General features: G+C 40.7%; 1 protein-coding gene and 1 pseudogene across 1 annotated transcript in view; both read left to right on the forward strand.

Annotated features, from left to right (window-relative positions):
• Slc25a24 (solute carrier family 25 member 24) overlaps window positions 1-16,336 on the forward strand; it is a 46,216-nt gene that overhangs the window by 25,304 nt on the left and 4,576 nt on the right. The window contains exons 5-9 of the mRNA XM_020166937.2: window positions 335-493; window positions 3,494-3,640; window positions 8,132-8,239; window positions 9,440-9,607; window positions 16,170-16,320. Of these exons, the coding sequence (XP_020022526.1) occupies window positions 335-493; window positions 3,494-3,640; window positions 8,132-8,239; window positions 9,440-9,607; window positions 16,170-16,320 (733 nt within the window). The remainder of the gene's footprint in view (window positions 1-334; window positions 494-3,493; window positions 3,641-8,131; window positions 8,240-9,439; window positions 9,608-16,169; window positions 16,321-16,336) is intronic.
• On the forward strand, window positions 12,865-16,140 carry LOC109688543 (DDB1- and CUL4-associated factor 13 pseudogene; annotated as a pseudogene).

Here is a 16,336-nt window from a genome sequence, read left to right on the forward strand (position 1 = left end):
TTCAATAGGATTCCCTATGTCTGATAAAATGCTGCCCTTTCATTATAATTTAGACAAATAAGTCACCCAATCTGTAAAGAAAGAATGCTGCAAAGATTGATTTTGTAAATTTGTAATTATAGTTAACATTCATCCTGTGAACTGATACTGCACTTTGTTTACTGTGACTAAACTATAATCGTCTCTGTGCTTAAATTGGTTTCTTATAAATTGTAAGGAATGAAGTTACTCTTAACTCTAAGGTAATATATAATTCTTCACTAAAACAAAAAACTTTCTGGGATTATCTATTTTCAATTAAAGGAATGTGGTGGCCTTTTTTCCCTTTGAACAGGGAATTGACATAGGGGACAGCATAGCTATTCCGGATGAATTCACGGAGGAAGAGAAGAAGTCTGGACAGTGGTGGAGGCAGCTGCTGGCGGGTGGCATCGCTGGGGCTGTCTCCAGGACCAGCACTGCACCTTTAGACCGCCTGAAGGTCATGATGCAGGTGAGCGTCACCAGCTTGGTTCATGGAAGGTGCATTGTAAAAGAGGTTTGAAAATGTCTCAGTGATAGTCTTTCATACCTTCAAAATATCTATTTTATTAACTACTTTATTAGCTATTAACTTTATTAGCTATTAACTCTAAATTGAGTACATGTAAGTATTTGGCAGTGTTCCACAAAACTGTAAGTTGTCGATACGTGTGTGTAATGAACTTTCAACCGTTGGCATTCTATGACTATTTAAATGTTTGATAAAAACAAAACAACCTCTAGCCAGTATTGTAGGGTTCTCTTTAAATTATGTGCATTTTCCTTCTTGTTGGTGTACTTTAAAGTAGGGCATTTCTGAGAACCAGAATCTTGGGACAAGGATACAATTGAAAAGAGTTATTCTAAAACTGAGGGTAGCAGACAATGACCTGGATTTAAAGACTGAGTTTGTTGCTTACTAGCAGTGCAGCCTTGGGCTGGCCAGAGTGGAAAGAATTAACGTTTACAGCCCATGGTATCTTCTGAGAGCCCACGGTTCCAAGGAGACGCCATTGAGGGAAAAGCTTGCACGCCCAGGATGCATAGACTGCTGTGCTGTATTTTGTGTTTGATTCGCTCTTCCCGTAACACAGCTCGGATTCTCACTCCACCACTTCAACTAAGTGCATTCACTTTTACCTGGCTTTGGGGGTACCATTTGCTTTTTGGGAAGTAGACTTTTCATGAAATTAAGGGTTGGGAAGCAGCAGATCACACAATGATTTAAACACACATGAGGACAATTTGGGACTGACTGAGAGCAGCTCTGCAATCCCCTGAGCTGTGGAATTCGTGCCTGGGAATTTAAATTTTTGTTTTTGAAATTTCTTTTCTTTTAAAAATATTTATTATTTTTTAACTTACTATTTATTATTTTTTATCCTCATAGTAGCTCAGTGAAGTAGGGATTTTTATCCATGGAGAACCCGAGGCTCTAAGAATTAAATAACTTTTCCTTTGTAATAAACTAGACAAGGAGCAGAGTACCTCTACCTCCAGAGCTCGTGGTTCTCACACTGTCTGAACCCTCTGAGGTCTCATTTTCCTTCACTCTGGGCTGAGATGAGGGCTATCTAACAAGGGTGACCATGAGAGTTAAGACACATAAGGTACTGATGGACTGGAGGTGTGGCTCAAGTGGTAGAGCACCTGCTTCACAAGTGTGAAGCCCTGAGTTCAAACCCAAATAAATAAGTAAATTAATTTTAAAAATAAAGTACTGACACACTGTAATAACCTATAAGAACATATTAGTGGCTTAAAAAGTATTTTTAAAAGTTGTTTGTTATACCTCTAGTCAACACTTGATATGTTTTATGTTTGTTGTCAGATTTTTATACAAAAAGATTTCTGATTGTGTGTGTGTGTGTGTGCGCGCACACACATGTACTGGGATTTGAACTCAGGACCTCACACTTGCTAGGCAGGCACTCTACTCCCCCACCTTCCCAGCCCTTTTTTGCTTTAGTTATTTTTCAGATACAGTCTGACATTTTTGCTAGGCTGGTCTTAGTACTTCTACCACAAAACCTGTGGTGTTCCCTAATTTTTTGCCTAATCGCTGCCTCCTGAGTAATTGGGATTACAGGTGTGAATCACTTGTGCTCAGCTGGATTTCTGAAAATATTTTAAAGTACATTCAGAATGTATCCAACTCCCCAAATTTATTTAGGGACAAATGTAGTGTTTTAAAGAAAAAAGGGGAGGGGATTGGTGTGTTTTTCTTTTGGAACAATGGCAAATTGACTTTGAGGAATCACTCATCTTTTCATTTATTATATCTATTGTGAAGTTTATTTCTTTAAAACAAATGTATTTTTCAGCATTTTAGTTACTGCAAATTTGGGGCAGCTTCAGATTTGATACCTCACTAGAAGGACTTCCAGAACTTACTAAAAGATGTTATACTCACAGTCATGTTTATTGCAGGGAAAAGATAAAGATTAGTAAAGGAAGTACGAAGGGCTGAGTCTAGGGAAGTACCAAAGCAGAGCCTCTTTTGTCCTCCCCTATGGAGTCATAGGACTTTACTTTCGGCACTATGTGGGGCAATAAACACAGACCATCAGGAAAGTTCCCTGAGCCTTGGGCATCATCCCATACTGGCCACATAGTTGACCTTCAGTCTTCAACCTCTTCCATCTTTCTTCTTTTCTTTTCTTGTCTTGTCTTCCCTTCCTTCCCCACTATCTCCCTACCTCCCTCCTTTCCTTCTTCCATCCTTTCCTTTCTCCCTCTCTTTTTCTTTCTTTCTTTTTACTTTTTAGTGGTAGTCACTCATTTTGTTTAAGCTGAAACAGCAGCTGATTTTTAAAATCATTTTTAGTTTATTAGATTTAATCAGTTCTCACATGTAATCAAACATAAGTTCTGGTGTATTTAATGACTACCACCCCTGTAGTATAAGCCCAGTAATTCATCGACACTCATTGGGTTAGTTTGTTGGCACAGTTATTGTCTACAGAGACCTTCAGTTATGGCACAGAAGGTGCAGTTTTTATTTTTGGTTTAGGTTGTGTGCATTCCAGTATCTGTGGCTCTGATATACATAATACCAAACTCATTTGCAGACTCATTTACAGTCCATGTCTGCACTACTCCTTTGGGGAGGGAGTAATATATTACAGTAGACTTTCTTTTTATTTCTCATGTTTTAATGAGTGTTTCACAGTTGAATACACTATTTGGTTCCTATATCTTGTGAACGTTGTTTATAATAATTTAATTTCCCATACTGAAGATAACCAATTATTCTTAATTTTAGATCGAGATACAGATCTCTGCCACAAAAAAAATTAAAAAGTGGTAATAATTCCTTCTGTCATTATGTATTTTGTCAACCTTCTATATTTTATTTTCAAATACATCTTCTGGTACTTTGAAACAGTTGAAAAGGGGTTGCAGGTTAGTTTGGAAATAATTGTCAATAACATGCAGCCATGTTTTATGTCATTTTCCTTTTCCTTATTAGGTTCATGGTTCAAAATCAATGAACATATTTGGTGGGTTCCGGCAGATGGTAAAAGAAGGAGGTATTCGTTCCCTTTGGAGAGGAAATGGCACAAATGTCATTAAAATTGCTCCGGAGACAGCTGTTAAGTTCTGGGCCTATGAACAGGTAACTGTTATCACCTGCAGAAATTACTAACAAAAAATCATAGACCAATTCCATAGATGAGCATGCAATGCTTTGGGGATTATTTTAGCACACGATAATTTTTCACATACGCTCCATGAGATTAGGCTAAATAAATGCAAGTGACTTTTTATGACTGAATTCTGAGATCCTGAAATTTATTTGTTTATTTATTTATTTGATGGGTCTGGAGTTTGAACTAAGGGCTTATCAGCTGCAAAGTAGGCGCTCTACCATTTGAGCTGTATCTCCAACCCTGTATTCTGAATTTTATAATATTATTTATAAAGAAAACATTTTCTGCTCTTTTCTAAGTAGTTCTTAAAGGTAAGGTAGAATCTTAGCTTATTCACATTGAATTCCTAACAGAAGCAGCACACTAACATAAATCTTATGAAAGTATCCCAATTTAATCTCGGAAAAGAAAACTTGTAAGTTGAACTCCTTTGAGTTCTTTGACATTTTTGTAAAATGGAGCTAAATTTAGAACAAAAGCTCCATGGAGGCAGGGGCCTCACTTCTTCTTTGTGCACTCCAGCCCCTAAGCAGAGCCCAGCATGTGCTAATTGCTAAGTCAGTGTTTGTTGAATGAATGAATGAGGGAGTAAGTGAATGCATTTTCCTCAGAATCCACTTCCCAGCTGACTTTTGTTGACTTAGACGCTTCAGGATATTACTTCCACTGCCTAACCTGCCAGTAAGAGGAAACCCAGTAGTGAGCTTGTCTGATTTCCCCTGATGGTCAATAGTGGTTGAAGGTTAGTTTTCTGTCATTTATTCCATCATTGTTTATTATGAACTATAGGGTCTTGAGATTTAGCAACACCCCATATTTTTTGATTATTTTAGATAGATTTTAAGCAATGCTGGAGCATATTTTATCCTCGAAGAACAGAACACTCTTGAGTAGATTCCACAGTCTAGTAGTGTCCTTCCTTTGGGCTTAGGAAATCAAGTTGCAAAGGGAAACATTGAAGAACTTCTAGCTTCAGGACTTCAATTGGAACCCAGCTTTGAAAAGCTGTTTTCCTTACATGAATGTTTGAGCATTCAAATGAAGAGTATTGATTTCTGTGGCCACACACCCCACACCACTGCCCCACACCCCACTCACGCCTCCCCCCCCACACCATTCCTCTTTCCCTATCATGTAAATGAACCATCCTTAAGACTTTATTCAGGAGTTACTTCCTGCATGAAACCTGCATTGCTATAGTTCCCTTTGTTGTCTTTGGTTACAACTCATCCACACTGAATTCTGAGAGCTTCTGTACTTGATCGTCTCCTTTGTGGACTTCTTCAGGCCCTAGCTGTTTGTTTTTTCAGCACTAGGCCCAGTGTCATTAAATCCTTACTGAATGAGTGAAGAGACAGAACTGCAGGGACAGGACTTTGGGCCCATGCCTGTCTGAGTCCCCAACCCATTAAGATGAAGGGGGAGATGAGTGTTGCAAACAGTAGGAGCAGCACATTGACAGACGTGAAGGCACAAGAAATTGTCCCTCACTAAGGGAACAGAGGGTGGTTCTGTACCTTTGGGGTGGAGTGCGTTTCTGGGATACCGATGGGATAACAGTGAAAGAAGGTGCGATAGATAGGTGGGAGCCAAATGTAATAGGAGTCTGTTTCATCCTGAAGATGATGAGGGCTATTAAGGCATCTTATGCACGGAAGTGAAGTGAGTGCACTTACATTTAAGGAAGATCACTCTGGAGGATTGTGAGGCTGGACTGGAGGCAGGGAGATTACTTAGGGAAATGTTTCAGTCAGCTAGGTAAATGATGAACACTCGCACAAGGTGACTGCTATAGGGACTGGGGAAGAAAGGAGGGAGTTGAAAAATGTCTTGGAAATAGAATTAACTGAACCGATTGGCAAGACAGGGAGAGAAATCAAGGATGACATTATGGTTCCTAACTTGAACAAATACACACGTAGAAAACACAATGTCAGGTTCCACACTGAACGTGGGGAGTTTGGGATACCTCTGGGATACATGTGGTGAGCCATCCATTAGACAAGTGGATGTCTCATCCGAAAATATGAGACAGGTCTTTGATAGAAAGGTTGTTACTGAGTTGAAGACCCTGGAATGGGCCAGATCCTTCTGGAAGTGCTTCTAGAATGGGAAATATTACGGGAGTAGCTCGAAAGTAGTTGTAAAAACTTGCAAAGGAGACTAGGCAGGAATAGGCAGAGGGACAGGGGAAATGCAGAGAGCGATGGCCTAGGAGTCAGTGGAAGAGGGGGTTTCGTGAAGGGTTGTGTGCTGCATGGTGTTGAATATGATGAGAGAAGTGTCTTAGGATTTTTCAGCTGGAGATAGTAAGCTTAGTACAAATGTTTCAGTGAAGCACTGAGATAAAACACCATGATAAACAGGCTGCAGAGAATGAGATGTGGAGAAAACAGGACCGTGTGAACACCTTCTTTCAGGGTTTGAAGGGTGTTGGGTTAGAAGGATGGAGTAGGTGGGAGAGTTGGATGAATGCAGCAGGTGTCCTGAGGAAGCGTGTGTGACTGTTAGAGAAACAGGTACTTTCCAGAGATGATTAGAACAACCAGCTTTTTGTCCTGGGCTGGCCTGGAACCTTGATCCTCCTGATCTTAGCCTCTCACATAGCTTGGGATGGACAGGTGTACACCACCTGGTTGAGATAGGGTCTTGCTAACTTTTTGCTCTTAAACCCCCATTCTCCTGATCTCAGCTTCCCAGATAGATAAGATTACAGGAAGATTACAGGTATGAACCACCAGTGCCTGACTTTCTTTCCTTCTTCCTTTCTTCCTTTCTCTCTTTTTTCTCTTTCTTTCTCTCTTCCTTCTTTCCTTTCTCTCTCTCTTCTTTCTTTCTTTCTTTTTCTTTTCTCTCTTTCTCTCTCCTTCCTTCCTCTTCTTTCCTCCCTCCCTCCCTTCCTTCCTCCCTTCATGTACTGTTTCCAGCAAATTATATTTAATTATTATGATAGGAAAATTAATTGGGCCTATTAAGAAGGATAATTTTAGATAATGTTCTGCTAATTTAGGAAACAGAACCCTTGGAAGCACCTGATTCTTTTGGGGGGAATATATATCTACTATTTGGGGAACTTCATGAAATAATAACCCACTTAATTTTTGTCATGAGAAAAGAAACACAATTTTGCTAGGAGAAAGTCATCCTGTCCTGTTGCCTTGGGCTCTTTGGATCCCAAGGAACAGCAACTGGCTGGCTGAGGAGTGGGGTGTACCCACCTCCCCCTCTGGTGTCAGTGACTGACAGTCTTTCCAGAGTCACTGCACATTTCTGAGAGAAGGGATCTGGTTTTCCTGGCTAACTTCCATCATCTCTGTTTGAGCATAGCTCTTCTTTCCATGTCATATGAAGATAATATATTAGTAATAGTAATAATAGCAAGCACTGAAAGTTTGCTATATGACCATCCCAGTGTATTGCATGTATTATTTTATTTAATCCTATCAACAGCCCTGTTATGTAGGAAATACTGTCAGAGACCAGGATAGTGGAACTTGGACATGTTGGTGAACTTGCTGGGGGCACACAGCTCAGGCCTAGAGCTGCCTGACTCTGGAGCTCATGATATTAACGTCTTGACTAGTCAATATTTTGGCTTCCTTTGAGTTCCACTTCCACTCATGGTTCAATCAGCTCTGTTGGGTTGCTATAGGACTGGTGAGCCAGGGACTGCTACGGTTGGTGTGCTAGTATACTTAAATGTATTCCTATAAACACTGTTTTCTAAGTGTTTTGTTAATATTTGTCACTTTTTAAATTGGCTTTATTTGTACTGGTGACAGTAAACTCATCTTTATAAAGAAACTATGGGGAAAATATCTAAAGAAGGCTATTCTGTTTTTAGCAAAAGAGCATCTTGGTCCAGTCTGTGCAACAGACTGTGTTCTGTGGAAACCTAACTCAAAAACCACTGTCCAGTAAATCGAGTGTGTTAATACAAAACCTTGCTTTTCTGCTAGGTATCACTAATGTAATGTATGCATTTTCAACCACATTATCACATTGTCCATTAATTGATTTCTAGGAACTAATTTGTATTTATGTTTTGTCTTAGTTAGTTTGGGTAGCCATAACAAAATACCACTGACTGTGTGACTTAAATAATAGAAATTTATTTCTCATAGTTCTGGAGATTGGTAAGTCCAAGATCAAGGGGTCAGCCAATTTGGTGTCTAGTGAGGACTTGTTCTGGCCTGCAGACAGCCACCTTCTCACTGTGTGGTCAGACAGCCCTTCCTTCCATGGTTCATGTGCCAGTGGAGGTTAAGCCCTTTGTGGTCTCTTCCCATTGGGATGCTAAGCCTATCTATCAAGCTCATCTGACTGCAATCACCTCCAAAGGTCCCATCTCCCTAAGACTGTCACATTGGGGGCTAGGGGTCAACATATGAACTTCTGAGGGTCACAGTCTAGTCCACAGCAGGTATTAATGCACATTTCAAAACTTATTCATACAGTACAAGAAGTTGCTTACTGAGGAGGGACAAAAAATAGGAACTTTTGAGAGATTTATTTCTGGTTCCATGGCTGGAGCAACTGCACAGACGTTTATTTACCCCATGGAGGTAAGTACCAGTGGGAAGTCCAACTGTTCGGTTGGTGTTGGATTGGCTATCTATTGTGTAATAAGTCATTCCAATGTTAGCAGTTTAAAACAGTAAGGTTTATTATCTCAGTCTCTGTGGATCAGGAATCTGGGAGCTTAGCTGGGTTCCTCTGGCTCAAGGGTTCTCATAGTCTACTCCAGTGTGTCAGCCTGGGCTGTAGTAACCTTGAGGCTGAACTTGGGGTGGAGCAGCTTCAAAGCTCACTCCTGTGGCTGTTGCATCCCAATAGGGTGGGAGTATCATTTCCTTGTCACATGGGTCTTTCTTTATGCTTCTTGAGTATCTTCATGTGGTGATATGAGAGAGAGAGAGAGAGAGAGAGAGAGAGAGAGAGAGAGACAGAGAGAGAGAGAGAGAAGAAAGCTGATTCATCCAAGATGAAAATTGCTCATTTGTAGCTTCTGCTGTATCCCATTGGTCACACAGAGCCACCCTGATAAAGTGTGTGAAGTGTACGAGGAGACCACCCTATGCTGTTTTTTGTACATGAAGGCAAGGGTCTTTGGGGGCCACCTCAGAGGCTGACTGCCACAGCATTCATGGGAATTATAACTCCCATTCCTACCCAAAGGTCTTCTATGAGGACAATCCTAACTAGACATTTGTCCATTGGACCATGCATGGTATATGTTGGCAAACCATAGACCCATGGACTGTTTTGAGGCTATAGACTCAAACTAAGAATGGTTTTTACATTTTTAAAAGTAGGTAAAAACAAAACACATTACTCCACACACCCCTCAGAAAAGCATCCTAATTCAGTACCTCTTTCTCTTACGCCTGCCCTCTTAACTGATGGAACTCACTTCCCTAACTGCCCCCGTCCTGTGCTCGAGGTAGAACATGCGTTATCCTTCATACCTCTGTCCCCTCACCTTCTACTCCAGTCCATATTGTTATCACGCCAGTAGATCATCTTACCCCATTTCCTCTGTCACTGCCCTCCTTCGGGTCCTCTTTGCAATAAGTGGGTCTTCCCAGCTCTGCTCTTAGCCCCTCGGTGGAAGTGGTACGTGAGGGAGACCGTGTCCAACAAACTGGGCAGTCATCTGAGTGACACTGCTAGGCAACCGTGCTCCACAAAATTGCTTCTTTTGATTCCCATCATGTGTGAGTTAATGCAGAGAATAATATTTCATTACATTTTCCCCTATCTAGGTTTTGAAAACCAGGTTGGCTGTGGGCAAAACTGGACAGTACTCTGGAATATATGATTGTGCCAAGAAGATTTTGAAGCACGAGGGCTTCAGCGCTTTTTACAAAGGTTATGTTCCCAATTTACTGGGCATCATCCCTTACGCAGGCATAGACCTCGCTGTGTATGAGGTGAGTGTGTAGCTAGGCTCTGAATCTGCAAATGTAGTTAGTTATCTAGCTTGTGCTGCTAGACTCTGACTCTCCAGAAAGAAATCGATGTATATGCTGGAGAACGAGTGTGACCAGGCTGCTCATGAGTGAGCTCTTTGTTCTGTTCAAGTGCCTGGAATATGAGACTCCTTATGCAGAAGTCACTTGTGTATTAAATTTCCTTGTGAATTCTTTCTGTGCATGCAAAAGATGGACTCAAATTAGGATATAGTTGTTCAGCTTAGAAGATGATATGAAGGATTTATTTTTGGTGAGGGGAAAAAATCAGTAAAAATGTCACATTTTCTTTGATTTGTTAAAATCTGACATTGACAAAGCCAGGTGACTAATGTGAGTAACACAGATTCATCCCTTTTACTGAACAGGTAACTCAGAATATAAACCTCAGTTCAACCCTGCCATCTAACTCACTTAATCATTTATGAATCTGACATTTACCGAGCATACACTGTACGCAAGCCACTGGGTTAGAAGGACCCAGTGTCTGCCTTTAAGGAACTGAAGTCTTGAGCCAGGCATGGAGGCACACACCTGTAATCTCAGCTCTCAGGAAGATCGAGTGTTTGAAGCCAGCCTAAGCTATAGAGAGAGTTCAAGTCCATTCTAGGCTATACAGCAAGACCCTGCCTCAGAACAAAAACCAAAAAACCACACACACACACACATACACACAAAGGAACAAAAGAAAAAAACTGGGTGTGGTAGTGCATACTTGTAGTCCCAGCACTCAGGAGCCTGAGGCAAGAGGATTGTGAGTTCAAGGCTGGCCTCAGCTATACATCAAGACCCTGTCTCAAAAAACCAAGGGCTGGGACTATAACTCAGGGGTAAAGTGCTTGTGTAATATGTGCTAGTTCCTGGGTTTGATCCCTAGCACTGAGAGAGAGAGAGAGAGAGAAAGGGAGAGGAGGGGAGAGGAGAAGGAGGAAGAGGAGGAGGAGAAGGGAGGGAAGGAGAGGGAGGGGAGGGAAGGAGAGAGAGACTGACACTGAAGGTCTGGTGGGGAGAGGAACAAGCCAACAACGAAAGCACAGAGTGATTAGCGCAGGGGTACAAGGTGCGTGTTAGGAAGGGGTCCAACCTACATCTCGGTATGTGTGTAATGAAAGCTTTTTTAGAGGATTTACTACTGTTTTAAAATAGCCTTATTGAGATATAATTCATATACCATATATTTCATCCACTTAAATCATACAATTCAATGGTTTCTGGTATAGTACATTATTGAGTTTTAAAAATTTCATTAAAATGGAACATACAATTTACCAAAGCCCCCAACCCTTTTTGCTTTAGTTTATTTTTCAGACAGGGTCACAAAATCCTGCCCAGGGGCTGGCCTTGGACTGTGAAATTACAGGTGTATACCACCATGCCCAGTTATGTTAGCCATTTAAGTGGGTAATTCAACAATATTAATTACATTCATAATATTGTATAGCTTTCATTACTATAAATTTCCAGAACTTTTTTATCAGCTCAAACAGAAACTTTTAAATTAAGAAGTAACTCTCTACCCCACCTTCCCTTCAACCTCTGGTTACCTGTAATCTACTTGCTTTCTTTATGAATTTATATATCCTAGATGTTTCATAAGTGGAATCATAATGATATTTTCTTTTAGTGTCTGACTTACTTCACAATAGCATATGGTCTTCAAGGTTCATTCAGATTGTATATATCAAAATTTCATTTCTTTTGCTGGCTGGATAGTACTCCATTTTATGTTTTAACAGTCACACACCACATAATGGCATTTGGGAGAATAAGGGAACACAAATAGGAGGGGCCCCCACAAGATTATGATGGAGCTGAGGGCTGAAGCTGTGGCTCAAGTGGTAGAGCACCTGCCTAGCAAGTGTGAGGTCCTGAGTTCAAGCCCCAATACTGCAAAAAAAAAATTATAATGGAGTAGAAGATTTCCTGTTGCCTAGTGATGTCTTAGGCAGCTTGGTATCAACAGTGCCTGGCACTGCTTGGATGTTTGGGATGACACTGGTGTCAACAAACCTATGCTGGCAGTTGCGTGAAAGTACAGCACATTCAGTTATGAACACTGTGCAGGACTTCGCAACATCGGTCATGACTGTGTACTGATTGGTGTGTTTTTTGTTTATTTATGCTTTTTGTTGTTGGAGTGTACTCTTTTTACTTATAAAAAGTTTACTGTAATACAGAGTCCAGTAGCAGCCCCTCATACAGCGTGTGTTTGCTGAGTCTCTCTCTCTCTCTCTCTCTATACTGGGGTTTGGGGTTTGAACTTAGGGTTTCACACTTGCAAAGCAGGCGCTCTACCACTTGAGCCACACCTCCAGTCCATTTTGCTCTGCCTTTTTTTTTTTTTTAAGAGATAGGGTCTCACTTTTTTCTCTTTTTTTTGCTTGGCCAGCCTGGACTGTGATCCTATTATTTTATGCTTCCTACTATCGCTGGGATGACATGCATGTCTGCCTTTTTCCTGTTGAGATGGAATCTCACAAGCTTTTTCCTCCCAGTTGGCCTGGAACCATGATCCTCCTATTTCAGCCTCCTGCATAGCTTGGGATGATGGACGCGCACCACTGCACCCAGTTATTGGGGTCCTGTGAACTTTTTTTGTCCAAGCTAGCCTAGAAATTTGATTCTCCCAATCCCAGCTGCCCAAGTAGCTAGGATTACAGGTGTGAGCCCCCAGTGCCTGGCTTTGTTGGGTTTCTTGTGTTTGATTTGATCTCATGGTGTTTTGTTCATGGTATAGATTACCATGTATATCACCTTGATGTGTAGTGGGCCATATGATCTTGGTCTGCGTACATACACTCTGACAGTCCCACAAAGGTGAAGCCACCTGAGGATGCATCTCTCAGAGCGTAGCCTCATCATTAAGCAACTTGTGACTATATCTTTTCCCATCCTTTTATGTACTTTTAGGTTGAAAGTGAGTCCTTTTGTACACAGGACATAGTTGATCCTGTATTTTTATCCATTCAGTGATCTATGGTTTTTAATTAAGAAATTTAACCATTTACATTTAAAGCAATTACTGGTAGAATTTACTATTGCCATTCTACTAATTGTTTTCTATATGTCTTACAGTTTTTATCCCTCCTTTCCACTCTTGCTGTCTTTTTTGTGCTTTGCTGAAAAATTTTTTTTGTAGTGACATGTTTTGATTCTCTTTCTCATTTCTTTTCTGTCAATTTTAGCTTAGTGGTTACTATTGAAATTATATAAACATATTAAAATTATAAGGATGTATTTAAACTGGTCACAACTGAACATCAATCACATTTCTTTACATCTCTGGAATTCTTTCTCCACTTTATGTTACCTTCTTATGTTGCATCCATCAACATAGATTTATTGGCTGGGATGTAGCTGGGTGGTACAGCGCTTGCCTAGCATGCGTGAGGCCCCGGGTTCAATGCCAGCACCAAAAAAGAAAAGACAAAAAAAAACCTCTCCCCGTTAACATAGATTTATAATTACTTGTGCTTTTATTTCCTAAATTCTGTACCAGATTTCAAAGTTATTTACACACCTACATTAAAAAATAAAAAGATTTTATAAATTTCTCTCTATTTGCCTTCACTGTGAAGTTTTATATGTTTTTGCATGGTTTGGTGTTACCCTTTTGTTTCAACTTGAAGGACCCCCATTAGCATTTCTTGTAGGGTGGGGTTCCTGGTGACAAGTTCTCTCAGCTTCTGTTTGTCTGGGAAGCTCTCAACGTCTCCTTCATGTCTGAAGGACTGTCTCTCCAACATAGCATTCTTGGTTGGCAGTTTTTTTTTTATTTCAGCACTCTAGCATCCCATTTCCTTTCAGCCTACCTGGTTTCTGTCAAGATATCTGCCTCTAATCTTATAGGATGAATAAAAACCTGAAATAAAATAAGTGGCTTTCATATAGTAGTGTATACTTTTATACTTAAAATAGTTTACATTTAAAGAGTTGATTTACATGTAGATTTAATACAACTTATCCCAGTTACTGTCTTTTTTTATTTTAAGGTTTTTTTTTTTTGGCAGCACTGGGTAAGAGTGCTAGGCAGGCACTCTTACCGCTTGAGCCACTCTGCCAGCCCCTGGTTACTGTCTTCTAAAGAGAGCCAAGGCCCTGGAACAGCAGGGAAAAGAAGGAGGCTCTGGACCAGCACACCAGGTTCCAACTCTTTGTTGGAAGGTTCCATTGAGATGAGTTTCCTGGCTGGTGGAGTGGCTCAAGTGGTAGATCACCTGCCTAATAAGCATAAAGCCCCGAGTTCAAACCCCAGTAGCACCAAAAAAAAAAAAACAAAAAAAAAAACCCACCCCAAAGAGATGAGTTTCCTACACTTCTAAAACCAGGATCCATGTCAGAGTTTTTATAAGGACCAAATGCAATGATATATGTATAAACATATGTGAGATCAGGTACAATTGGTATTGTAACTATTTCAGTAATGCTCACCATAAGGAATGTTCTTTAATTAATTAATTTTTGGTAGTACTGGTGCTCTACCACTTGAGTCAAAACCCCAGCCTTTTTTGGCTTTAGTTATTTTTTTTAGATAGGGTCTCACACTTTTTCCCCAGGGCCAGCCTTGGACTGTGATTCTCCTAACTATGCCTCCCACAGAGCTGAGATTATAGGCATGCACCACCATGCTTAGCTTGCTTGTTGAGCTACTTTTTTTTTTTTTCCTAGAAATGTTGTTTAGATTTTACAGCATTTGGCATGCTGTTAATCTTCATGTCTGTTTGGGAAGAAATGAGCAAGCAGTGCAGACTTGTCATGCTCTGAATCCCACCTCTCCACAGAGTTGCCAGTCTCCTGCTACGTATGGCCACACGGCCCCGACCTCACAGTGTTTGTTTGTTCTAGTGGACAAGAATAACTGTGAAAACATTCACGTTGCATGAGTGCCACTGTCAAGCCCGTTGTCGATTATTTTTCTTCTTTTCTGTGTTTGGGCTGTGAGCCGAGCCTGATGGAGGGGCTCGTGTACTCTGTGAGGAAGAGCTGCGAAGATGAAAGTGAAGATACAGAGCTGGAACCTGGACAATTATGTCCGTGAAACCAAGTTTGACTTACAGGGAGTTCCAAGAAATTATGATCCTACTTTACATCCTTTTGAGGTCCCACAAGAGTATGTAAGAGCTTTAAATGCTACCAAACTGGAACGTGTATTTGCAAAAGCATTTCTTGCTTCCTTGGATGGTCACCGAGATGGAGTCAATTGCCTGGCAAAGCATCCAAAGAGCCTAGCTACTGTCCTTTCTGGGGCATGTGATGGAGAGGTTAGAATTTGGAACCTGACTAAACAAAAGTGGATCCGTACAATACAAGCACATGAAGGTTTTGTAGGAGGAATATGTACTCGCTTTTGTGGGACTTCTTTTTTTACTGTTGGTGATGACAAAACTGTGAAGCAGTGGAAAATGGATGGACCAGGCTATGGAGAAGAAGAAGAGCCCTTGCATACAATATTAGGAAAGACAGTGTATACTGGAATTGATCATCACTGGAAAGATCCTGCTTTCGTCACATGTGGTCAGCAAGTAGATATTTGGGATGAACAAAGAACCAGTCCTATATGTTCAATGACCTGGGGATTTGACAGTATAAATAGTGTTAAATTTAACCCAATTGAGACATTTCTTTTGGGAAGTTGTGCTTCTGACAGGAATATAGTATTGTATCATATGAGGCAAGCCACTCCTCTGAAAAAGGTTATCTTAGATATGAGAACAAATACAATCTGTTGGAATCCTATGGAAGCTTTTATTTTTACTGCAGCAAATGAAGATTACAACCTATACACTTTTGACATGCGTTCACTGGACACTCTGTTATGGTCCATATGGATCATGTATCTGTAGTGCTGGATGTGGACTACTCTCCCACTGGGAAAGAGTTTGTGTCTGCTAGTTTTGATAAATCTATTCGAATCTTTCCTGTGGACAGAAGTCAAAGCGGGGAAGTCTATCACACAAAGTGAATGCAATATGTTATCTGTGTAAAATGGACTTCTGACAGTAAATACATTATGTGTGGATCTGATGAAATGAACATTCGTCTGTGGAAAGCTAATGCTTCTGAAAAATTGGGTGTGCTCACATCACGAGAAAAAGCAGCCAAGGATTATAACCAGAAGTTAAAGGAGAAATTTCAGTATCATCCTCATGTAAAAGGTATTGCTCGTCATCGACATTTACCAAAGTCTATCTATAGCCAGATTCAGGAGCAGCACATCATGAAGGAAGCTCATGGGCGAAAGGAAGTAAATCGTCGTAGACACAGCAAGCCTGGATCTGTGCCAATTGTGTCAGAGAGGAAGAAGCATGTAGTGGCTGTTGTGAAATAGTATTTGGTGGTCCTACCAGTTCCAATGTATAATTATTTGTTATTTTTGATTTGGGAAATATATAAATAAAAGTACTGGCTCTAGTTTAATAGTAAAAAAAAAAAAAGAATAATTGTGAAAACATTCACATTGCATGAACGCCACCGTCAAGTCCGTTGTCGATTATTTTTCTTCTTTTCTCTGTTTCCTGGGCAGCTCTTGAAATCCCACTGGCTGGACAATTTTGCAAAAGACACTGTCAACCCCGGCGTCATGGTGTTGCTGGGCTGTGGAGCCTTGTCCAGCACCTGTGGGCAGCTGGCCAGCTATCCCTTGGCTTTGGTGAGGACTCGCATGCAGGCTCAAGGTGAGGTTTTGGTCGT

This window comes from Castor canadensis, chromosome 12 (genome assembly GCF_047511655.1).
Source record: "Castor canadensis chromosome 12, mCasCan1.hap1v2, whole genome shotgun sequence".
NCBI lineage: Eukaryota > Metazoa > Chordata > Mammalia > Rodentia > Castoridae > Castor > Castor canadensis.